The following is a 23,536-nucleotide window of genomic DNA, read 5'->3' as shown; positions in this document are numbered from 1 at the left end:
TATAACATGACTGAGAGGATTGTGAATGATTGTGTGATGATACTTGCCTGGGCGCGCACACGTAGATATAATGCTCTGGAAATCTTCTTCAGTGGAATCAACTTTTCAGGGTTGGTCTGGTGACTTCCTGCTATGTGGAGTTGGCAACACTGGCCCTTGCACTGACTAGAGGAGCTGGAAAAGTTCAAGCACCATTTGCCATCCTGGAATCCCTGCAGCAGCAAGGAAGTGTGGACTGGTCCCCAAACATCTGCAGTGGCCTCTGCCACCTGCTGGAGTATCTGTGGAACAGCTGTGACAAATGTATCAAGTAACATTTTAGGCACAGGGGACGACACAGGGCGCTTTGGTTAAATGAGGATTCCACGACCACCGCTCCCAAGAGAAGGAAGAGGGTAGTGGTGGTTGGGGACTCCATTCTCAGGGGCACTGAGTCATCTATCTGCCACCCCAACTGAGACTGCTGCTTGCCAGAAGCTAAAATTCATGATGTGATAGAGAGACTGCCAAAACTCATCAAGCCCTTGGATCACTACCCTTCCTGTTCCTCCACGTGGGCACCAATGATACCACCAAGAATTACCTTGAGCAGATCACTGCAGACTACATGGCTCTGGGAAGAAGGATAAAGGAGTTTGAGACACAAGTGGTGTTCTCCTCCATCCTCCCTGTGCAGGGAAAAGGCTTGGGTAGAAATCGTCGAATTGTGGAAGTCAACAAATGGCTACGCAGGTGGTGTCGGAGAAAAGGCTTTGGATTCTTCAGCTCATGGTGTTCCAAGAAGAAGGAGTGCTAGGCAGAGACGGTCTCCACCTAACGAAGAGAGGAAAGAGCATCTTTGCAAGCAGGCTGGCAAACCTAGAGAGGATGGCTTTAAACTAGGTTCACCGGGGGAAGGAGACCAAAGCCCTGAGGTAAGTGGGGAAGTGGGATACTGGGAGGAAGCACGAGCAGGAGAGTGCAAGAGGGGAGGACTCCTGTCTCAGACTGAGAAAGTGGGACAATCAGCGAGTTATCTTAAGTGCATATACACAAATGCAAGAAACCTGGGAAACAAGCAGGAAGAACTGGATGTCCTGGCACAGTCAAGGAATTATGATGTGATTGGAATAACAGAGACTTGGTGGGATAACTCACATGACTGGAGCACTGTCATGGATGGATATAAACTGTTCAGGAAGGACAGGCAGGGCAGAAAAGATGAGGGAATTGCACTGTATGTAAGAGAGCAGTATGACTGCTCAGAGCTCCAGTATGAAACTGCAGAAACACCTGAGAGTCTCTGGATTAAGTTTAGAAGTGTGAGCAACAAGGGTGATGTCGTGGTGGGAGTCTGCTATAGACCACCAGACCAGGAGGATGAGGTGGACAAGGCTTTCTTCCAGCAACTAGCAGAAGTTACTAGATTGCAGGCCCTGGTTCTCATGGGAGATTTTAATCACCCTGATATCTGCTGGGAGAGCAATACAGCGGTGCACAGACAATCCAGGAAGCTTTTGGAAAATGTAGGGGACAATTTCCTGGTGCAAGTACTGGAGGAACCAACTAGGGGCAGAGCTCTTCTTGACCTGCTGCTCACAAACCGGGAAGAATTAGTAAGGGAAGCAAAAGTGGATGGGAACCTGGGAGCAGGGGCAGCTCTAGACATTTCGCCGCCCCAAACAGGGCGGCATGCCGCCGGGGGGGGGGGGGGGCACTGCCGGTCGCTGGAAGAGCGGCAGGCAGCTCCGATGGACCTCCTTCAGGAGTGCCTGCGGAGGGTCTGCCGGTCCTGCGGCTTTGGTGGACCACCAGAGCCACGGAACCAGCGGACTCTCCACAGGCGTGTCTGCGGGAGGTCCACCGGAGCCACCTGCCGCCCTCCCGACAACCGCAGAGCACCCCCCACGGCATGCTGCCCCAAGCACACACTTGGCGTGCTGGGGCCTGGAGCCTCCCCTGCCCGGGAGGCAGTGACCATGAGACGGTCGAGTTCAGGATCCTGACACAGGGAAGAAATTTGAGCAACAGAATACGGACCCTGGACTTCAGAAAAGCAGACTTTGACTCCCACAGGGAACTGATGGGCAGGATCCCTTGGGAGAATAACATGAGAGGAAAGGAGTCCAGGAGAGCTGGCTGTATTTTAAAGAATCCTTACTGAGGTTGCAGGAAAAAAACATCCCGATGTGTAGAAAGAATAGTAAATATGGCAGGCGACCAGCTTGGCTTAACAGTGAAATCCTTGCTGATCTTAAATGCAAAAAAGAAGCTTACAAGAAGTGGAAGATTGGACAAATGACCAGGGAAGAGTATAAAAATATTCCTCAGGCATGCAGGAGTGAAATCAGGAAGGCCAAATCACACTTGGAGTTGCAGCTAGCAAGAGATGTTAAGAGTACAAGAAGGGTTTCTTCAGGTATGTTAGCAACAAGGAAGGCAAGGAAAGCGTGGGCTCCTTACTGAAAGAGGGAGGCAACCGAGTGACAGAGGATGTGGAAAAAGCTAATGTACTCAATGTTTTTTTTGCCTCTGTCTTCACAAACAAGGTCAGCTCCCAGACTGCTGCACTGGGCAGCACAGGATGGGGAGAAGGTGACCAGCCCTCTGGGGAGAAGGAAGTGGTTCGGGACTATTTAGAAAAGCTGGACGAGCACAAGTCCATGGGGCCAGATGTGCTGCATCCGTGGGTGCTAAAGGAGTTGGCGGATGTGATTACAGAGCCATTGGCCATTATCTTTGAAAACTCATGGCGATCGGGGAAGGTCCTGAATGACTGGAAAAAGACTAATGTAATGCCCATCTTTAAGAAAGGGAAGAAGGAGGATCCGGGGAACTACTGGCCAGTCAGCCTCACCTCAGTCCCTGAAAAATCATGGAGCAGGTCCTCAAGGAATCAGTTCTGAAGCACTTGGAGAGGAAAGTGATCAGGAACAGTCAGCATGGATTCACCAAGGGCAAGTCATGCCTGACTAACCTAATTGCCTTCTATGAGGAGATAACTGGCTCTGTGGATACGGGGAAAGTGGTGGATGTGATATACCTTGACTTTAGCAAAGCTTTTGATATGGTCTCCCACAGTATTCTTGCCAGCAAGTTAAAGAAGTATGGGCGTGATGATTGGACTATAAGGTGGATAGAAAGCTGGCTAGATCATCGGGCTCAACGGGTACTGATCAACGGCTCCATGTCTAGTTGGCAGCTGGTTTCAAGTGGAGTGCCCCAGGGGTCAGTCCTGGCACCAGTTTTGTTCAATATCTTCATTAATGATCTGGAGAATGGCATGGACTGCACTCTCAGCAAGTTGGCAGATGACACTAAACTGGGAGGAGTGGTAGATACACTGGAGAGTAGGAATAGGATACAGAGGGACCTAGACAAATTAGAGGATTGGGCCAAAAGAAACCTGATGAGGTTCAACAAGGATAAGTGCTGAGTTCTGCACTTAGGACAGAAGAATCCCGTTTACTCTTACAGACTAGGGACCGAATGGCTACGCAGCAGTTCTGCAGAAAAGGATCTAGAGGTTACAGTGGACGAGAAGCTGGATATGCGTCAACAGTGTGCCCTTGTTGCCAAGAAGGCTAACGGCATTTTGGGCTGTGTAAGAAGGGGCATTGCCAGCAGATAGAGGGATGTGATCATTCCCCTCTATTCAATATTTGTGAGGCCTCACCTGGAGTACTGTGTCCAGTTTTGGGCCCCACACTACAGGACGGATGTGGAAAATTGGAAAGAGTCCAGCGGAGGGCAACAAAAATGATTAGGAGGCTGGAGCACATGACTTATGAGGAGAGGATAAGAGAACTGGGATTGTTTAGTCTGCAGAAGAGAAGAATGAGGGGGGATTTGATAGCTGCTTTCAACTACCTGAAAGGGGGTTCCAAAGAGGATGGATCTAGACTGTTCTCAGTGGTGGCAGATGACAGAACAAGGAGTAATGGTCTCAAGTTGCAGTGGAGAAGGTTTAGGTTGGATATTAGGAAAAACTTTTTAACTAGGAAGGTGGTGAAGCATTGGAATGGGTTCCCTAGGGAGGTGGTGGAATCTCCTTCCTTAGAGGTTTTTAAGGTCAGGCTTGACAAAGCCCTGGCTGGGATGATTTAGTTGGGATTGGTCCTGCTTTGAGCAGGGGGTTGGACTAGATACCTCCTGAGGGCCCTTCCAACCCTGATATTCTATGAGTCTTTGAACTAGCCAGAGATGTTCACTACTCCACGGTGGGGACTTAGACATGGGCTGGGAGCTCTATCACCGCCTCCTTCTCCTACATCACTGGCCCTAGCACTAAAGAAAAATCTCCCTTGGCAGTATGGAGACTGTGATCCACTGAGCTGTTTTGATTCTATACAGCAGAGGGCAGCATAACAGAGCGATGGGAGCAAAGCCGGATGTTTTTATGCCGTCCTGTCCTGGGCAGATATTCCATTATACACAACATCACCATTCTCACAGCCCTGGCCATGCCACTAACAGGGGGTTGACTAGCCTAGCCCTGGCCATGACAGAGCCCCATGCGCTGATGCCAGGCCGGAATTTGAAAGGGATAGAGAAAAGCTGGGGACAAAGTCCTTTGTCCCAACCACATGCAGAGACCTACATGGCAGAGCGCCACCTGCGGGCACCAAGCAGCACTGCTGCTCTCCATTCTCTTCCTCGCTTTGCCACCTGACGGTAACGTGTACGTTGTAGTAGTGGGAGGAGGCTCGCACGTGTTGCTTCCCTTATAAAAGTTTTATTAGAAATTAATTTGGAGCTAGCTTTGCGGGAAGCCCCTGAGCCAGAGTATGCGAGGTCTGCCTTTTAATGTCACCCACCCTGCGCGCACACTCCCACCATGCAGTGTACCCAGTCCTTTCCTTAGCGAGCTCCCATCCTTAGCAGCTCCGCTGAGGTGGCTCAGCTTTTCTGCTCAAAGGAATTCTGTGGAACAAGGCACTTTGTGTTTCAGGTTGGTAGCATCCCAGGTAGCCTGAAGGCAGCAGCATAGCCCTTAGGGCACAGATTTCTCTCAGAGAAAAGCTTTTGGCTTTTCAGAAAAGGACAAAATGGGGACTGCAGGCTATGGGCTGGGGGTGCAGGGATGGGGTAGGGCCAGGGATGAGGGGGTTGAGGTGCAGGAAGGGTTTTTAGGTTGGGGGTGGAGGCTCAGGGATTGGGGCACAGGGTTGGGGTGCAGACTTACCTCTGGCACCTCAGTCAGCAGCACAGCCGGGGTGCAGAGGCAGGTTTCACGCCTGTCCTGGTATCACAGCCTGCGCTGTGCCCCAGAAGAAGCCAGCAGCGGGTCCCGCTCCTGGCTGCTTCCAGGACCCTGAACTGCATTACACTAGATTTGGTACATCTTTGCTCTAAGGGCACACTATAACTATATACATGTATTTAAGCTATAGCCTAATATTTTCCGGTTCTTAGTAACTGTACATTTCTAGTATGTTAGAGAATAGGGAATGAGCTATGGCTTGTTTACTCGCTTACTTGGCTGTGCTGTGCTTTACCCTTCAGTTCTCAGTGCTACCCTAATGACTGCCTAGCTGGGTTCCAGTTGATTAATAAACCCCGTTCTGACAATGCCTTAACTTTTTGCTCATGATTTGTGACAAGCTGCCTGTAAAATTTATTTGTATTAAACAAAATCTTCAGTGTGTTTCCATGAGCGGGAAAGTAAGTTTCTGTGGTGGGTGGAGTCATAAATATCCATAATTTGAGCCAATCTGAGCTGAAGTAGGAAGCAGCTCTAAAATAGGTGTATGTGCTCAGTGAACCATCCTGAGGAGATACATGATGGTGTATCCTGGAGGCAGAGGCTCGGTCCCAAGGCCTTTGATAACTTTGCCAGCCTCTTGTGCCCACTAGCATAGCCTCTGTGTCCGCCCCGGGATCCAGCCCTTAATACAGAATATGACCTATTGTGCCATAGTTATAAAGCTTGACCTTAAAAATTAGATGCTTTCCCTGATTCATTCTTTATATAGAAAAGCAGCCTTTAACACAACGTTTTTGATAGAGGCTCATGGAGTCAGCATATTTATTATTTGAATGTTTTAAGAGATTATAATAAAATTTAGGCCATAACATATTTTGTATTAAATTCAAAATTTATTTTGAACAGGTTTATTTTTAGAAATTTATAACAAATAAAAAAAAATCAACCATTTTAATTCATGCTGCCCAGTGGTTTGGGGGCAGCAAACCCCGTGGGTTCCAAAGAGAGAACTTCCCCAGGACAGCTGTCAAGCGACTCTGCAGTTTTGAAGGATGGGTGCTGCTTTGCTAGCAGAATGTTTATTATCTGAATGGCCGAAATGATAAAAGATCACAGACAAAACACCATCCAGGAAATATATGTGGCCAGTAAGCCTATGGGTTCCCCTAGGACGTCTGTCAACCCACCAAGTTGTATTCCCTTCCCTAGGGAAAGATGTGCCAGACATGGCAGTTCCCTGCCCTAGCTCTGTGAGATATAACGGTAAATTTATGTATCACTGGGGGCTGGGATTGTAATTCCTGTGGATTCCCTCCCCAAGAGCTCCAGGAACTAAGAAGGGGGTGGAGGGTATCGCAGTGTGATCCACAGGGTCAATGCTACACACTGAGCGTTGGAACAGGCTCTAAGCAGAACACTTGAGAGTGCCAAACCCCCAACACGTCTCGCTCTTCCTCCAGGGTAAACCACGAGGCTGCACTGCCTGCTTAAACTGGACCTCCAGCACTCCTGCTTCACAGCCTGAGCTCCAGTCAGTTGAGTCTGGCTGAGACAGACCCTGGTGGAGACTTGTCCACTCCTCAGGGCCTAATGCACCTCACCTAGCATTTGCAGACACACTCACATAGCATTGTCAGAACTGGGTTTATTAATCAACTGGAACCCAGCCTAGACAGCCCTTAGGATAGCCCCGAGAACTGAAGGGTCAAGCACAGCCCAGCCAAGTAGTGAACCACAACGTTCAAGCTCTGTGCCTCTCTCAGTCTGAGCTACTTGGTCAGACTCCAGCTGAGAGCCTGGATTCCTTCCAGCAGCCTGCTCTTATCCCCCACCTCCCATCTCATATAAGTAGGGGCATTGCCAGCAGATCAAGGGAAGTGATCATTCCCCGCTATTCGGCATTAGTGAGGCCTCATCTGGAGTACTGTGTCCAGTTTTGGGCCCCACGTTACAAGAAGGATGTGGAAAAATTGGAGCAGAGGGCAACAAAAATGATTAGGGGACTGGAGCACATAACTTATGAGGAGAGGCTGAGGAACCTGGGATATTTAGTCTGCAGAAGAGAAGAATGAGGGGGGATTTGATAGCAGCCTTCAACTACCTGAAAGGGGGTTCCAAAGACAATGAATCTAGACTGTTCTCAGTGGTAGCAGATGACAGAACAAGGAGTAATGGTCTCAAATTGCAGTGGGGGAGGTTTAGGATGGAGATTAGGAAACACTATTTCACTAGGAGGGTGGTGAAGCACTAGAACAGGTTCCCTAGGGAGGTGGTGGAATCTCCTTCCTTAGAGGTTTGTAAGGTCAGGCTTGACAAAGCCCTGGCTGGGATGATTTAGTTGGGAATTGGCCCTGCTTTGAGCAGGGGGTTGGACTAGATACCTCCTAAGGTCCCTGCCATTCTATGATCCTTTGTTCTCCAGCAAAGGAATGGGGCTCAGCCTCCCTCCTGAGAGGTAGTGAAAATCCCTCTGCCTCTGGCTCCTTGTTTGCAAGGCATCAGGGCCCTGCTGATTCGCTTTGCCATTGCCATCATCAATTCTCCACTAAGAGGGGGTCTGGCTCAGCCAGTCTTTTTCCAATGACCCATTTAGGGGATGTCTACACCACAATCTTAAATTGACCCGTTAGGTTGATTTACAGGCTCCGTCAGTGCTGCTTCCACCAACTGAAGAGGAACAGCGTGTGTGGGTGGCTGAAAGCCAGGTCTCTCCGCTCTGTGCAGCTTCTCAGTAAGAGTCCAGCTGCACCCCCTCAAACTCCCTGCTCCCAACCAGGTGGGCAGATGCCCAGGGCTTCTTGCATCTGATGGAGAGCAGGGACCAAAGTGCCTAGGGGCCACCTGGACTCCCAGGGGGGAGCGTGGAGCCATAACCCTGGGGGCAGCAGGGCTCCCAGCAGAGAGCCCAGGTGAGAACCCAAGCTGGGATACTAGGTGGTAGGCCTGCTTGGAGTAGAGACCAAGCAGCAGCATGAGCCAGGCTTTCAGGTAACGTAAGAAATGCAATCTACACAGCCACTGCCTGGCCCTAACTCCCCCTCCATGACACGCATAAGGCTTACACAGGTATAGCAAGGCACTTACATTGGCAGGACAAGGCTGTAGTGTAGACAGTGATATAATTTAGTCAACATAAACTGTTTTATGCCTCTGAGCTTGCACTGAAAGCAGAGTCCTTGTCCACGCATTCAGTAACACTACCACATACAGGCAAAACTGAAGCACACACAGGCTTAATACAAATTACAAAAATTCCCATCGTGTCATAGGGATTTGTGCAAAATTTGTGATTAGGCCTATTAACACATGTTGCAATACCTCCAAAGAGGTACAACCTCATGGGGAGGGTTGTATGTACTGATTACACTGGCAAAAACTCAATCTTAGGATTTAAAACTATATTCAAAAAAACCTCTACACAGCCACAGGGAACAAAATCCTGCTAATACAACTTCATTTGCTGCTGCCTTTGTCTAATATTAACAATTATAAACAGAGCAGTGCAATGAGTATTTGGAACAATCTTTACAGCATTAGAGGGTCAAGCACAAAAACTTCACTTCTGTTCACACCACTGGTTCTCTTCACTGAAAAAGGAAGCAGCACAGGTATGTGAAATCATTCTTGGGATTGAAGGTCTTGTGAATTTCTTCTGGAGTTTTCCCCAAGGAAGACTCAGGATAGGGCAGGCCTATTACTCAATGAGGGAGGGAAAAAACAGCAGAAAACGTGGAAATGGCAGAGGTGCTTAATGACTTCATTTCAGTTTTCACCAAGAAGGTTGGTGGTGACTGGACATCTAACATAGTGAAAGTCAGGTAGGATCAAATAGAGAAAGAACATGTTACAAATTACTTGGACAAATTAGATGTCTTCAAGTCACCAGGGCCTGATGAAATGCATCCTAGAATACTCAAGGGGCTGACTGAGAAGATATCTGATCCACTCGCCATTATCTTTGAAAAGTCATGGAAGACGGGAGAGATTCCTGAAGACTGGCACTAGATTTGCCCTCTTCCAATCTATAAAAAGGGAAATAAGGACAATCCAGGGAATTACAGACCAATCAGCTTAACTTCTGTACCCGGAAAGATAATGGAGCAATTAAATCAATCTGCAAACGCCTAGACAATAATAAAGGTAGCTACAGCCAGCATGGATTTGTCAAAAACAAATTGTGTCAAACGAACCTGATGGCTTTGACAGAGTAGCAAGCCTAGCAGATTTTGGGGGATGGGAGGGGGGAGGGGAGTGGAGAGAAAAAAAGCAGTAGATGAGGTATATCTTGACTAACTTTTAATATTGTCTTGCATGACCTTCTCAAAACATACCAGGAAAATGCAACCTAGATGGAGCTACTATAAGATGGGTGCAAAACTGTTGGAAAACTGTTCCCAGAGAGCAGTTATCAGTGGTTCACAGTCATGCCGGAAGGGCATAACGAGTGGGGTCCCGCAGGGATTGGTTCTGGGTCCAATTCTGTTTGATTTCTTCATCAGATTTAGATAATGGCATACAGTACATTTCTAAAGTCTGAAGATGATACCAAGCTGAGTGGGGTTGGAAGTGCTTTGGAGGACAGGATTAAAATTCAAAATGATCTGGACAAACTGGAGAAATGGCCATTGGCTTTCTGTGGAATGCAATGTAGGCAGGGAACTGTGCTGGCAGGGAGGGGAAAAGCCCACTCAGGAGAGAGGTAGGCAGGTCTCTGCCCAAGAAGGGACAGCTGGGACCCTAGAGTGGGTATCCTTCCAGATCATGGAGAGGGAATACAGGTGCAGTTGCCCTCAACTGACACCACTCACCTGGCATGCAAGAACATGTGCCATCCACGTACAAGGCTGTATCTAGATCTCCTGGCAAGCAGGGTGCTTCACAGTGCACCAATTGCTGTTGTTCCTTGGAAGACACATTCCCCCTCCTCAGCTGGACCCTGCATATCTTTGAGAAGCAGCTGGCCAGAGCCAGAGGCAATTAACTCCTTCCAGCTGCCCTCAGAGGCACGGTGAGAGCTCTGCTTCGCCAACCCCACTGCCAACTCCACACTCCCTCTCTCAGCCTAAGGATGCTGCAACTCCACTCGTGTTTTACCAGTATAAGTTTATTCACACATCCGCTTTCATAGAAATGCCAGGTTTGAGTGAACCTGTAACAAATCCAGAATGACTATGTTAATGGATCTCAATGGCCACAAACAGAAACCGAGGAGCCAGGAGGCCTCCAACACACAGCACCCCTCAATTGCACTTGGATAAGGGTTGAGCCCCCTCCCACTCACTCACTGTACCACACGGAAGCCAGGCCCTTGACGGAAAGGGGAGGTGGAAAGAGTTGCTTTCTGGCACCACAGCAGGATCTGTTCGTGGGAGCCCACCTGGCTCATGCTGTCTGTCCTACATGGGACTTCAAACCGCATGCTATAAGGGAGTGGGGTGGGAGGTACCTGACCACTGAGGGCTATCAGCACAGAATTCTGTTTCCTCTGGGACCAGGTATATCCCGAATGGGAGGTGGCAGAAAGCTCTGGCCCTAACCCCGCAACTCCCTGCACTGAGAAGGGAGCCCCACTATGCAAGTGCCATGAACAGCAGCTCCCTATAGCATGGGAGAATTCATGGAGTCCTTCCCTGTGATGGTGCAGTTAGGTCTGTTAAAGCATGAGGCTTCAGCCCCCTGGAAAAGCATTTAGACTGTGTGCGCTCCCCACCCCGCCACAGGGTGAGGACTGGACACAGGGAGAAGCCCCTCTCCCAAACTCTGCTTATCACGAGGAGAACCAGGCTGGAACACACTGGCTAGTACATTCTGGGTAACAGGAAATACACAGGACAGGGAGAACTCTTGGTTTCTCCTCTAGATCCAAACCGGGACTACACTGCAGAATGGGAACCTCTGGGGTGAACACATGCAATTAGCCTGACCCAATATGCAGTTCGGTCATTGCTACAAGAGCTTATTCATTGATTAAGGTTTAACCACTTTCCTAGATTGCTCCAGACCCATCCCTACCAAAGCAAGAGCTGCAAGCTACCCTCATCCTGGCTGCATCTAGACAGATTCCCCTTACTGGTACGCCTGGGAGATACCTCTTCTCCCAACACAAGGGAAGCTGGGTAGAAGCTATAATTGCAGGAGTGTCTTGATCCAACAAGAGAGGTGCAGCTAACTCAGCACAAGAGGCAGCTGCTGGCAGTTTTCTGTTCCCTTGTTAGTTATGGCGGTCAGGGCATTCACAGCAGCAGGAGCTGGGCCCTCTCAGTGAATAAAAATAAAAAGCCACGGAAGTAAGAAGGCAGCTGAACCAGGCCTCCTAATCCACGCTCCCTGCCCAAGCGACACCAAGTCCCTGTCCCACGCCAGGCCGCAGAGCTACAGGTAGTAATGCAGCCAAGCGTCCTTCATTCTTCTCACCAGGGAACCATAGGCAAAAATATGGTGACAGGTGCAGTGGTGCTGATTCCCGGGGAGGCATCATCCTGTTCCAGTAGGCAGCACTGAGCACGGCCACAACCCCGCCAGACACAGCTCTCCACTTCCAGCTGAGGCCAGGACAGCTCCAAGGGAAAGGCGCTTGGCCAGCAGAGGAACACTCCCCTCACGTAGCAGAGGAGCAAAGCAGTACACACACACTGTCACTGAACACAGATCCCATCCCCCTGCCCCCACCCACGTTAACCCGTTTGGGGCTGGCTGCAGATGAGCACACCAAACCTGTGGCTAAGTTTCTTTACACATCGCCCCTGACACTGCAGAGCTGAACTGCCCTGGAGCTTCAGGAGCCAGTGGCATCTGTGCCTAACACTAGCTCAAAGGGGAGAGGGAAGGAAGAGGAGATGTTGTCCGCACAGGTGTTTTTCTAGGGCATCCCCTTATCAGGGACAAAACACCAGCACAAAGAGGATATTACACAATGTTGTTTCAATGGCCAAGCTTCGCTCGGAACAAGGCTCAAACAAACAGGGGAGAGACTTCTCTCCCCACATGCAGCAGAAAACAGGGGCGAGGAGGGGTCTGAAGTCAAAAGGAGAACAGCTGAACTAAGGTCCATTAGCTATACTGACGTCACAGCTCCCCATCGGCCCTGCTCCGTGGATCCAGGAGCAGAGACTAGGGTGCTGACGCAGGAAGCACAGCCAGCCCTTAGGCGTACTCAAGCTGTGCAGGGCTGTGGGTGTCTTCATTCTTGCGCTCTGCACCGGGCATGCTCGCCTTCCCCTCGCTGCCGCTGTTCTCAATGGGTTTGGCAGAGATGTAGTCTTGCACTTCGATCTCCATCCTCTTCGCTTTCAGAGCCGCTGTGTGCAGCTTCTCCAGGAAGTCTGGCATGCCTGGCAGGAAAGGTAGTGACAGTGAGTACCATGGAAGTGCAGGGAGGGGACATCTGGACTGCCCCAGAACAGGCTCATACCTCAACACAAACAGCCATCAAAACAATCCACCCAGTGTGTAGCACACAAAGTGGAGCATCCATCCCCACAAAACCTAGGCACCTCCATGCCCCCAGAGCTAGTGAGCCAGCTGACTAATTAAGAGGCAGGAATAAGTGTGGGAGCCAGGAACTCCCAACTCGATCACCGACACACTGATCGAGGCATAGAAAGGTGAGGTGACTTGCCGAGTTTCCTCCTCTAGAGCAGGGCCAATGGGGCGATGAGGGAAAGCGCACACAAGAACACTCACAGAAAGGTGTACGCTCTTGTTCACAGAGATGCCATCAAATCAAGGACAACTTGATGGGGCAGTAAACTTCCTATTCTGTTCTATGCAAAGCTAGATTAAGGTTGCTCAACACTTTCCACTACAAGATCCTCTTTTCAGTTGTGTATAAATCTGCCAAACGTTAACACTTTGGGTTGAAATTTCTCATGACAGGTGTCTGCCTCCGCTGAATTTGCCTGGGAAGTTTCAGCTAAACTGTTCAGTCATTTCTGAGAAGGTGGTGAGTTAAAACAAAGTCTTCCAAAAACACTTCACAGGAGGAGCTCTGACATCCCCATGCTTTGCAGCAGGGTCTTGAAATTTGGCTGAGGAGATGGTGTGGTGTTAGGGATGTGACTTGTGTCAGCCCTGTGAAAAATTAATCCAAATTTGGCCAAATCGCAAGCATCTGAAGAAGTCTCAGTTTGCACTTTAGAGACTTGAGACGTTCACTAAATCACCCTAGATTCTGTCTGCACTGAACATGCTCCATCCCCTCACAACCCCCATGTGTCATCCCCAAGTGAGTCTGCTCCATCCTGGGGCTGATCAAGACTTGACCTGCAATTGCTCCTCCTGACTGTGGCTATGCCACTGGAACCTAGAGCAGGGAGCCTGCCTCTCCCCTGCTGAGTGCTCCCCCTTCTGGTACTGAGGAAAAAAGGAGGTAGAAGGAAGAAGCACCTCTGTAGACGAATGAGAAAACGGTGGTAGGGTTATGGGAATCAGACGGTGTGGAGGAGCAGAGGGGGGACAAGCAAGCTGGGGTATAGGAACAGAATGGTCTATAGTCACTAGAGTATACTTCCCCAAAACCTGGTATCAAGCCATGGAGTTCTCAGGCTCCAGACTCCTCTGCTGTCAGTAAATTTCTGTGAAACCACTGGCAAAGTGCCACTCCCCGTTAACACAGGTCCACATAGAGTTGGAGGTAGTAATTGTACTAGTCCCCTCTGCCAGCTCAAGTGGGAGAGGGCTGAATCCTGCTGATGGCCCATGGGCCAGACAGTCTGATTCTACAGTGAAGAAGTTTTTTCTTCAGCTTTTTTCTTTTTTAAATTGGGAAGTTACTTCCCAAAAAAGCTACACTGAAAGAACATTAAAGATGCGAAGTCAAGCACTCAACAGTTAGGAAGTGACAGAATTAAGGTTGCCCAGGAAACCTTATTCTATGATTCTATCAGGGCTGGAAGGGATCTCAGGAGGTCATCTAGTCCAACCCCCTGCTCAAAGCAGGACTAATCCCCAACTAAATCATCCCAGCAAGGGCTTTGTCAAACCTGACCTTGAAATCTTCTTCCTTAGAGGTTTACACCACCTGCTTAGGTAACCCATTCCAGTGCTTCACCACCCGCCTAGTGAAATCGTGTTTTTTAATATCCAACCAAGACTTCCCCCACTGCAACTTGAGACCATTGCTCCTTGTTCTGTCATCTTATGGATAGTAATTTCATGCTCTAATATGAATATAACATTAAGGATCTATTACTGACCACCTGACCAGGACAGTGATAGTGACGATTAAATGCTAAGGGAGATTAGAAAGGCTATCAAAATTAAGAATTCAGTAATAGTGGGTGATTTCAATTATCCCCATACTGACTGGGAACATATCACCTCAGGATGAAATGCAGAGACAAAATTTCTCGATACTTTAAATGACTGCTTCTTGGAGCAGCTGGTACGGGAACCCACAAGGGAGAGGCAACTCTCTATTTAGTCCTGAGTGGAGCACAGGAGCTGGTCCAAGAGGTAACTATAATAGGACTGCTTAGAAATAGTAACCTTCCCTGTGGTGGGAAGAACATCTCAACAGCCCAACACTGTGGCATTTAATTTCAGAAGGGGGAACGATGCAAAAATGAGGAGGTCAGTTAAACAGAAATTAAAAGGTACAGCGACTAAAGTGAAATCCCTACAAGCTACATGGACGTTTTTTAAAGACACCATTATAGAGGCCCAACTTAAATGTATGCCACAAATTAAAAAACAGTACAAGAACTAAAAAAGAGCCACTGTGGCTTAACCATCATGTTAAAGAAGCAGAGAGAGATAAAAAGGCATCTTTTAAAAAGTGGAAGTCAAATCCTAGTGAGGTAAATAGAAAGGAACAAACACTGCCAAATTAAGTGTAAAAATGTAATAAGAAAAGCTAAAGACAAGTTTGAAGAACAGCTAGCCAGAAACTCAAAAGGTAATAAAATATTTTTAAGTATATCAAAAGCAGGAAGCCTGCTACACAACTGGTGGGGCCCCTGGATGATGGAGATACAAAAGGAGTGTTTAAAGACAATAAAGTCATTGCAGAGAAACTAAATGGATTCTTTGCTTCAGTCTTCACCGCTGATGATGTTAGGGAGATTCCTAAACCTGAGGCAGCTTTTGTAGGTGATAAATTGGAGGAATTGTAACAGATTGAGGTGTCACTAGGAGATATTGGAATTAAATGATAAACTTAACAGTAACAAGTCACCAAGACCAGATGGCATTCACCCAAGAGAACTCAAATGTGAAGGTGCGGAACTATTAACTATGGTTTGTAATCTGTCCTTTAAATTGGCTTCTGTACCCAATGACTGGAAGATAGCTAATGTAACGTCAATATTTTAAAATGACTCTAGAGGTGATCCCGGCAATTACAGACCAGTAAGTCTAATGTCTGTACTGGGCAAATTAGTTGAAACAATAGTAAAGAATAAAAAATTGTCAGACACACACAGAACATCATAAATTGTTGGGCAAAAGTCAACATGGTTTCTGTAAAGAGAAATAGTGTCTTACTAATCTATTAGAGTTGTTTGAAGGGGTCAAACGTGGACAAGTGGGATCCAGTGGACATATTTCAGAGTAGCAGCCATGTTAGTCTGTATCCGCAAAAACAAGAGTTCTTGTGGCACCTTAGAGACTAACAAATAAATTTTAGTCTCTAAGGTGCCACAAGTACTCCTGTTCTTTTCCCAGTGAACATAGTGTACTTAGATTTCCAGAAAGCCTTTGACAAGGTCCCTCACCAAAGGCTCTTACATAAATTAAGTCATCATGGGATAAGAGGGAAGGTCCTTTCATGGATTAAGAACTGGTTAAAAGACAGGGAACAAAGGATAGGAATGGCAAATTCTCAGAATGGAGAGGGGTAACTAGTGGTGTCCCCAAGGGTCAGTCCTAGGACCAATCCTATTCAACTTATTCGTAAGTGATTTGGAGAAAGGGGTAAAAAGTGAGGTGGCAAAGTTTGCAGATGATACTAAACTGTTCAAGATAGTTAAGACCAAAGCAGACTGTGAAGAACTTCAAAAAGATCTCACAAAACTAAATGACTGGGCAACAAAATGGCAAATTAAATGTAATATGGATAAATGTAAAGTAATGCACATTGTAAAAAATCACCTCAATTACACATACAATATGATGGGGGCTAATTTAGCTACAAAGAATCAGGAAAGATCTTGGAGTCATCACGGATAGCTCTCTGAAGACGTTCACGCAGTCTGCAGCAGCGGTCAAAAATGCAAACAGGATGTTAGGAATCATTAAAAATGGGATAGAAAAGACAACTGAGTACCTTACTGCCCTTGTATAAATCCATTGTACACCCGCATCTTGAATACTGTGTACAGATGTGGTCTCATCTCAAAAAAGATATACTGGCATTAGAAAAGGTTCAGAGGAGAACTAAAATGCTTAGGGGTTTGGAATGAGTCCCATATGAGGAGAGATTAAAGAGGCTAGGACTTTTCAGCTTGGAAAAGAGGAGACTAAGGGGGAGGGGAATATGACAGAGGTATATAAAATCATGAATGATATGGAGAAAGTAAATAAGGAAAAGTTATTTACTTGTTCCCATAATACATGAACTAGGGGCCACCAAATGAAATTAAATGGGCAGCAGGCTTAAAACAAATAAAAGGAAGTTCTTCTTCACACAGTGCAGTCAACTTGTGGAACTCCTTGCCTGAGGACGTTGTGAAGGCTAGGACTATAACAGCATTTAAAAGAGAACTGGATAAATTCATGGAGGTTAAGTCCGTTAATGGATATTAGTCATCACGGGTAAAGAAGGGTGTCCCTAGTCTCTGTTTGTCAGAGGGTGGAGATGAATGGCAGAAGAGAGATCATTTAATCATTACCTGTTAGGTTCACTCCCTCTGGGGCACCTGGCATTGGCCACTATTGGTAGACAGGATACTGCGCTAGATGGACCTTTGGTCTGATCCAGTACAGCCACTCTCATGTACCACTGAGAACAGTCTAGATCCATCCTCTTTGGAACCCCCTTTCAGGTAGTTGAAAGCAGCTATCAAATCCCCCCTCATTCTTCTCTTCTACAGACTAAACAATCCCATTTCCCTCAGCCTCTCCTCATAAGTCATGTGCTCTAGCCCTCTAATCATTTTGTTGCCCTCCGCTGGACACTTTCCAATTTTTTCACATCCTTCTTGTAGTGTGGGGCCCAAAACTGGACAGTACTCTAGATGAGGCCTCGCCAATGTTGAATAGAGGGGAATGATTACGTCCCTCGATCTGTTGACAATGCCCTTAATTATACAGCCCAAAATGCCGTTAGCCTTCCTTGCAACAAGGGCACACCATTGACGCATACCCAGCTTCTCGGCCACTGTAACCCCTAGGCCCTTTTCTGCAGAATTGCTGCCTAGCCACTTAGTCCCTAGCCTGCAGCAGTGCATGGGATTCTTCCATCCTAAGTGCAGGACTCTGCACTTGTCCTTGCTGAACCTCATCAGGTTTCTTTTGGCTCAATCATCTAAATTTGTCTAGGTCCCTCTGTATCCTATTTCTACTCTCCAGTGTATCTACCACTCCTCCCAGTTTAGTGTCATCTGCCAACTTGCTGAGGGTGCAGTCCATGCCATCTGCCAGATCATTAATGAAGATATTGAACAAAACCAGCCCCAGGACTGACCCTTGGGGCATGCCGCTTGATATCGGCTGCCAACTAGACATGGAGCCATTGATCACTACCCATTGAGCCCGACGATCTAGCCAGCATTCTATCCACCTTATAGTCCATTCATCCCATCCACACTAACTTGCCGGCAAGAATAGTGTGGGAGACTGTATCAAAAGCTTTGCTAAAGTCAAGGAATAACACATCCACTGCTTTCCGCTCATCCACAGACCCAGTTATCTCATAGAAGGCAATTAGATTAGTTAGGCATAACTTGCCCTTGGTGAATCTATGCTGACTGTTCCTGATCACTTTCCTCTCCAAGTGCTTCAGAACTGATTCCTTGAGGACCTGCTCCATGATTTTTCCAGGGACTGAGGTGAGGCTGACTGGCCTGTAATTCCCCAGATCCTCCTCCTTCTCTTTTTTTAAAGATGGGCACTACATTAGCCTTTTACCAGTCATCCGGGACCTCCCCTGATCGCCATGAGTTTTCAAAGAAAATGGCCAATGGCTCTGCAATCACATCCGCTAACTCCTTTAGCACCCTCAGCTGCAGCGTATCTGGTCCCATGGATTTGTGCTCATCCAGCTTTTCTAAACCTTCATTTGCCCCCTTGTGTGTCTGTATTAGGACAGTTTTTTGGTTACATGATCACATACTTTTTTTCCCAGAGCACCCAGACCTTGCGCTCTGGGAATGGATCAGGGTTATGTAGTGACAGAGGCTGTCTGTAGGACCTCTGCCTCATTTGTCGCAAATGTCAGGTGGTGTGTGTTTATTCCTCCTTTTCTGGGTGCTAGGAAACACATAGGTCCAGATGTGCAGAACTGCAATGGAAGTAGAGCAGAGCTGTTCTTTGGTCAGGTAGAGGACTATAAAAATGCTAAGTATTTCAAGGTGGGGGGAGAAGACACGACGATACCACCCAGGTCTTAGGTATCACAAGCTGGGCACCCAAAGTTAGTGAACACTTGGCAATTTTGGTCTTATTCTGTGCCTCAGCTGCAAAAATAGGCATACCAGCATCACGTACTCTCACAAGGGGGTGGTGAAGGGACATTCATGAATATTTGTGAAGTACTCAAATGCTACAGTAAGAGCACCATAGAAACAGCCAGGAGGAAATTCCAAGTTCTGGGTCCATCCAGTGCAGGTTTTGGATGGTGTGTGGTAAGCAAAGCCTGAGGGCATATACTGAATGAGGGGGATCAAGAGAAACATTGAACTGAAGGAGATGGGTACCGTGGGGAAATAGTACTTAATTACATGATCTGATTTTATTACAGTGCAGATGTCCAGGAGCCCTTAATTTGGCTCCCTTGGGGAACCTTAATTCTGCATTTCCCTACTTGAGCGCTTGACTTTGCAATCTTAATGGTTTAATGTATTTCTACACAGGTTCTTATCCCATCCTCATAACTGTAGTATCCTAGTGCTTTCAGTCACTCACATTGTAATGTGACTAACAAGCATCATGTGTGGCTCATTCTCTCACCCAGAGAGCAGTGCCCCACAATATAGGTCAGAGGAGTGCACCTGGTACTTGGAGGCAAAGGGGAGGAGGTTTAAGCAGGTGGAGATTCCATTCCACAGCTGCAGACCATCCCGAGAAAGCTGTGTCTCCTCTACAAAAAGTGCTTCACCCCATGGAAGAGTTTTCCCAAGATGCAGACCAGTGTCTTCCGTGCCAGGGCTTTAGCCTCAGTTTGATATGCTGGACCCAGACCACTGAGCAGTTTGAAAGCAAGAACTGAGAGCTTGATTTTGACTTGCTATTTGATGGGAAGCCACCACAGGGAGTGGGTGCCAGACCTGCTCTGCTTACTGTAGCCCATGCTGCTGAGAAGATGCGCTGCCATGGTCTGCAGATGACATCAGCAGAGGTTCTCAAACTAACAGACTCTGGTGTAAGCAGGACCCAGCTGGTGGCAAGATGTTTTCAGTTAAGGTCCTTGTCTCTAGCACTCCCTCATGTTGTTGGTCTGAAAGAGCCCGAACTCTAGAGCATTCTATTCACATAGGCCCAAAAGCCTGTGTGAAATGAGTCTGGAGGTGGGAAACTAAAGTCCTTTAATTGGCAGTGGGTTGATTAAGCTACTGAATGGATGGACTGTGTCTCAGAGGTTCTGAGCAGAGCATTCGGGGATAAGTCATCTTGCTGCACATCCCTTCCACTCCAATCCCAGGAGCAGGCAGCTTCTATGTTTTCACCCACTCTCAAGGGAGACTAACACACATGTGCATCTGCAGTGGCCAGTGAGCCGAGCCCACTTGAGTGTTCCGAGAGTCACCCTGGGAAGAGTTTCGGAGGAGATGAGAGTTTGTTCAGCTTCTCCCTGATCTTCAAATAGTGATTTTTTTGTAATAGCAAGTTCCACTCTGTGGGTCTCAAACTTGGCAGTGTGCCTTCAACTGCCCCTGGGGTGGGCAGATCACCTGGTGCAAGGGGGAAGGAACGTCATTCCAGAGTGCATGGATTGGAGGTACAGAGGCCACAATGGGAGAGTAGGTAAATCCCGTCAAATGTCAGACAGAGAAGACATGGACAAGCTTCCCAAGTCTCATTTCCCCTTGATTGCTGGTCAAGGGAAATCAGTGCGAACCAGCACCGCTGGGCAGGTCTCCTATAGTTATCTTTCTCAGGCTCTTCAAACAGAAGCCTCTGCATAGTGCACCTTCCCCTCCCCATAGGGATAGAGAAACCAACAGAAAAGTCTGAGGCCCTTCACCACCCGTTCCCCAGGTCCCCCATGCCAGATCTCTAGTTTGTGTACTAAAGTCTGTCTGTAGTCCCCAAAAGAGGATGTCCAACTGACCAACACAGGCAAGGTTCTCCACAAAACACCCTCCCACTGCTTTCATTCCAGAAGCAAGGAGGCTGGAGGACTCATGCTGCTCAAAGGAGCCAGACTCCCAAACCAGTGTAGGGGTGCAAGTACTGTTTAAAAAGTTAACTGATTAAATGGAGAGTGGCCTGTGGGGCTGGGGCCACTCTGGCTGGCACGGCAGGCCCATGGTTGCACCGGCCCACCAAGCGCTGGGGGTTCATGGTTAGGCTGGGTAATATCCCTAGACCACAGCGAAGGGTTAGAGCCAGCAACTCACCACTAGAGACCATCCAGCTGACACAGTAGCGCGGGAACACTGTCTGTGGATTGTCGCTGTACGTCAGCAGGTAATCAAAGCCGTTCTGCAAGAGGATTAAGTTTAGTGATACCTGACCTGTCACAGGAATCTCTCAGCAACCAGGGCTGATCTTACAAAGCCACTACTTAAACAGGACAGATAGAGCCCCCATCTCAGCCACCCTCCAGTGCCAAATAACTCACAGGAAGGTGAGTTAGTTGCACAACACTATACCACACAGGGAATTTTCTTCATGGCTACCACTTATAACCAGGAAGCATGAGGACTGAAAGCAAATACATCAGAATCCTGACTACAGTCTCTGCAGATACTATAGACATGATACATTTTAAGTCTGAACCATTTTCCTCCTCCAGTTTCTCTTCAATTGGGGCAAGAGAAGGCTGACATGCTGAGCTTTGATAGAGATCCACAAAAACACAAAGACTGACGTGACATGGAGGAAGCAAGCATAGGGCTCAGAGAATGGAAATCAGATTTAACTTGTCTTGAGCAAGTTGCTTCACTCATTTGCTCCATCTTCCCATATGAACCCATATGATAACAACATATTTAGTCAGCTCCTTCCTGGAAGAGCTGAGGGTTAGTTTGTGAAGTGTTGAACGTGTCATTTACTCTGACCACACTACAAAACCCTGAGCAGGAGGATCTGAGAGAGGCAGCAGACAAGAAGCCTTTTGAATACATCACAGCAATAAAATGAGAGATACTGGGTTCAGAAATAAGAGCATAAAACACAAATGGGAGGGAATTACTCAAATCTTGGTTCCAATCAGCTAGCTGCTACACAGGCTGACCAGCCAGAGTCCAAGGGGCAGATCTAGGTTGCTGTGTATTCTGCTAAGACCACATAAAAGCTCCTCCCAAGTGGCTGAAGCAGAAGGGCCAAGATTTCCAAGAGTGACTAGTGATTTTGGGTGATTGAGACCCCTTAAAGGGGCCTGATTGCCAGAGGGTGTGTGCTCAGCACTTAGTCTCCTCAATTTGAGCACCCAAAAATCAGTCAGTCATTTTCAAAAGTAACAGAACACACTTTGAAAAAGTGCCTGTGTTACGCAGTTCAGAGGACATGATCACAGTGATTTCTTCTGGCCTTGGAATCTATGATAATCTTGGCTAAGCTATCACCTTTGACTTTGGGTCAAAACCAAGGTGACACCAGGGAAGTCACAGCTTTGTGGCTGTGAACCTGGAATGTCTTGGTGCCAACTGGCAAGGGGAATGTAGGTTACAATTGAGTCTGAATGTACATGGTAGCTCACCAAGAGCATCATCTAATAAAAGCCTATGTCGCAATATAATTGTAAATGTGCGTATACATAACTCCTTGCATAGTATCCATAATACTGAAAATATGTTCTCAAAGAATAGCTAGGCACTGGTCACCGACAAAAGGTGAAAAGTTTTCTGTCAAACAAGAGATGTTTACCTATCTGCTTAAATGCAAATTAAGAATTAGATGTTTCACAATGAGCCACCTATTACCAATCTGAACTGAATGCCAATGAAGGATCCTTAGAAATCTCAAGGAGAGAGACTCTGTGTGTGTGTGTGTGTGCGCGCGACCACAGGTTTGTTCTTTCTGCCCCAAATACAGAACACGACGACATTTCCTAGGCGACAGATTCCAGCACAAGTGCACAGCGAATTTACTTCATGAAAATGTAATCTCAGCTAGGCTTGGCTGAAAAAGCTGGAGAGAAATTTGAGTGAAAAAACTTCTTTAGACAAGACAGTAACTTGTCAAGTTTAGTCTTCACAAAGAATCATATACTCTTCTATATGTAACCATTTCCCCAACATTTTAACTCAGTATCACTTGACTCTCTGTTCTTTATTCTTGTTTTCACTATAAATATAACTCAGTCCTGCAGTGCTAAGCTAAGAGGTGGCCCTGAGTTGACCCTGACAAGCTGGTGTGTCCTGTTCCTTTGGGAATTCTGAGTGTTCAGTGGATAAGGGGCTGGACATTTCAGGGAACACTTGGAGCTCTCAGGCTGGTGTGTGCCTATTGCTACTGGTACATACAGCACAAGGCTTGTGGGGTCTGGAAGGCTGTACTTTTGCTGCCAGAGGCTGGTGGTTCAGGGAGCTGAACCACAGCAGGCCCAGACAAGACTTCCTTATGCTAAAAGCAGCCAATTGTGCAGGGCCTCACAATCCTGGGTCCTGTCAGAGTGGTTTCTTGTCATTAGGGCTAGGCGGATCCACACAGCCCTCCCCTTGATACTTAGAGCTGATATCCCTGGTGCAGCAGCTCCAGACAGCAGAGCTTTAGTCAGCCCATTCAGTTACCACCTTTCAAAGAGAGCTTCTGTACTGACTGGGGTTCCACTGGAGAGGCCTTAACGACAGGCGACTGTTCCCCTGGTTTTCCAGACTGGCCAGGAACTCACCTCATCGAATGTCTTGTGTGGTCGGATAACCATTTGGGATTCATAGGTTCGGACTCGCACGAACTCGGGATCTTCTGGGATGCCTGGGTGCTCCACTGCTCTGGAATATATGCAAGATGGGAAAGGGTACTTATAACCCTGGGTAACCCTTCCTGAGGTTAGCTTCAGACCTGGGTCTAAATGGACAGATGCTGACG

The 23,536-nt window shown here is 47.6% G+C and overlaps 1 protein-coding gene across 2 annotated transcripts in view; it reads right to left on the bottom strand.

Moving 5' to 3' along the window:
* Positions 1-10,268: 10,268 nt before the first annotated feature.
* The window catches only part of STARD7 (StAR related lipid transfer domain containing 7), a 36,454-nt gene continuing 23,186 nt past the window's right edge, over positions 10,269-23,536 (bottom strand). Inside the window, exons 6-8 of one of the 2 annotated variants that reach the window (XM_030551844.1) lie at positions 23,340-23,439; positions 20,902-20,986; positions 10,269-12,516 (exon numbers count right to left, since the gene is read on the bottom strand). In XM_030551844.1, coding sequence (XP_030407704.1) covers positions 12,329-12,516; positions 20,902-20,986; positions 23,340-23,439 — 373 coding nt within the window. In that variant the 3' untranslated portion in view covers positions 10,269-12,328. The remainder of the gene's footprint in view (positions 12,517-20,901; positions 20,987-23,339; positions 23,440-23,536) is intronic. The other variant, XM_030551845.1, reaches the window with a different exon arrangement.

The sequence above is a fragment of the Gopherus evgoodei genome, chromosome 2 (genome assembly GCF_007399415.2).
Source record: "Gopherus evgoodei ecotype Sinaloan lineage chromosome 2, rGopEvg1_v1.p, whole genome shotgun sequence".
NCBI lineage: Eukaryota > Metazoa > Chordata > Testudines > Testudinidae > Gopherus > Gopherus evgoodei.
Note: the sequence above shows the minus strand (reverse complement) of the source record. Positions and strands in the feature narration are given on the sequence as shown.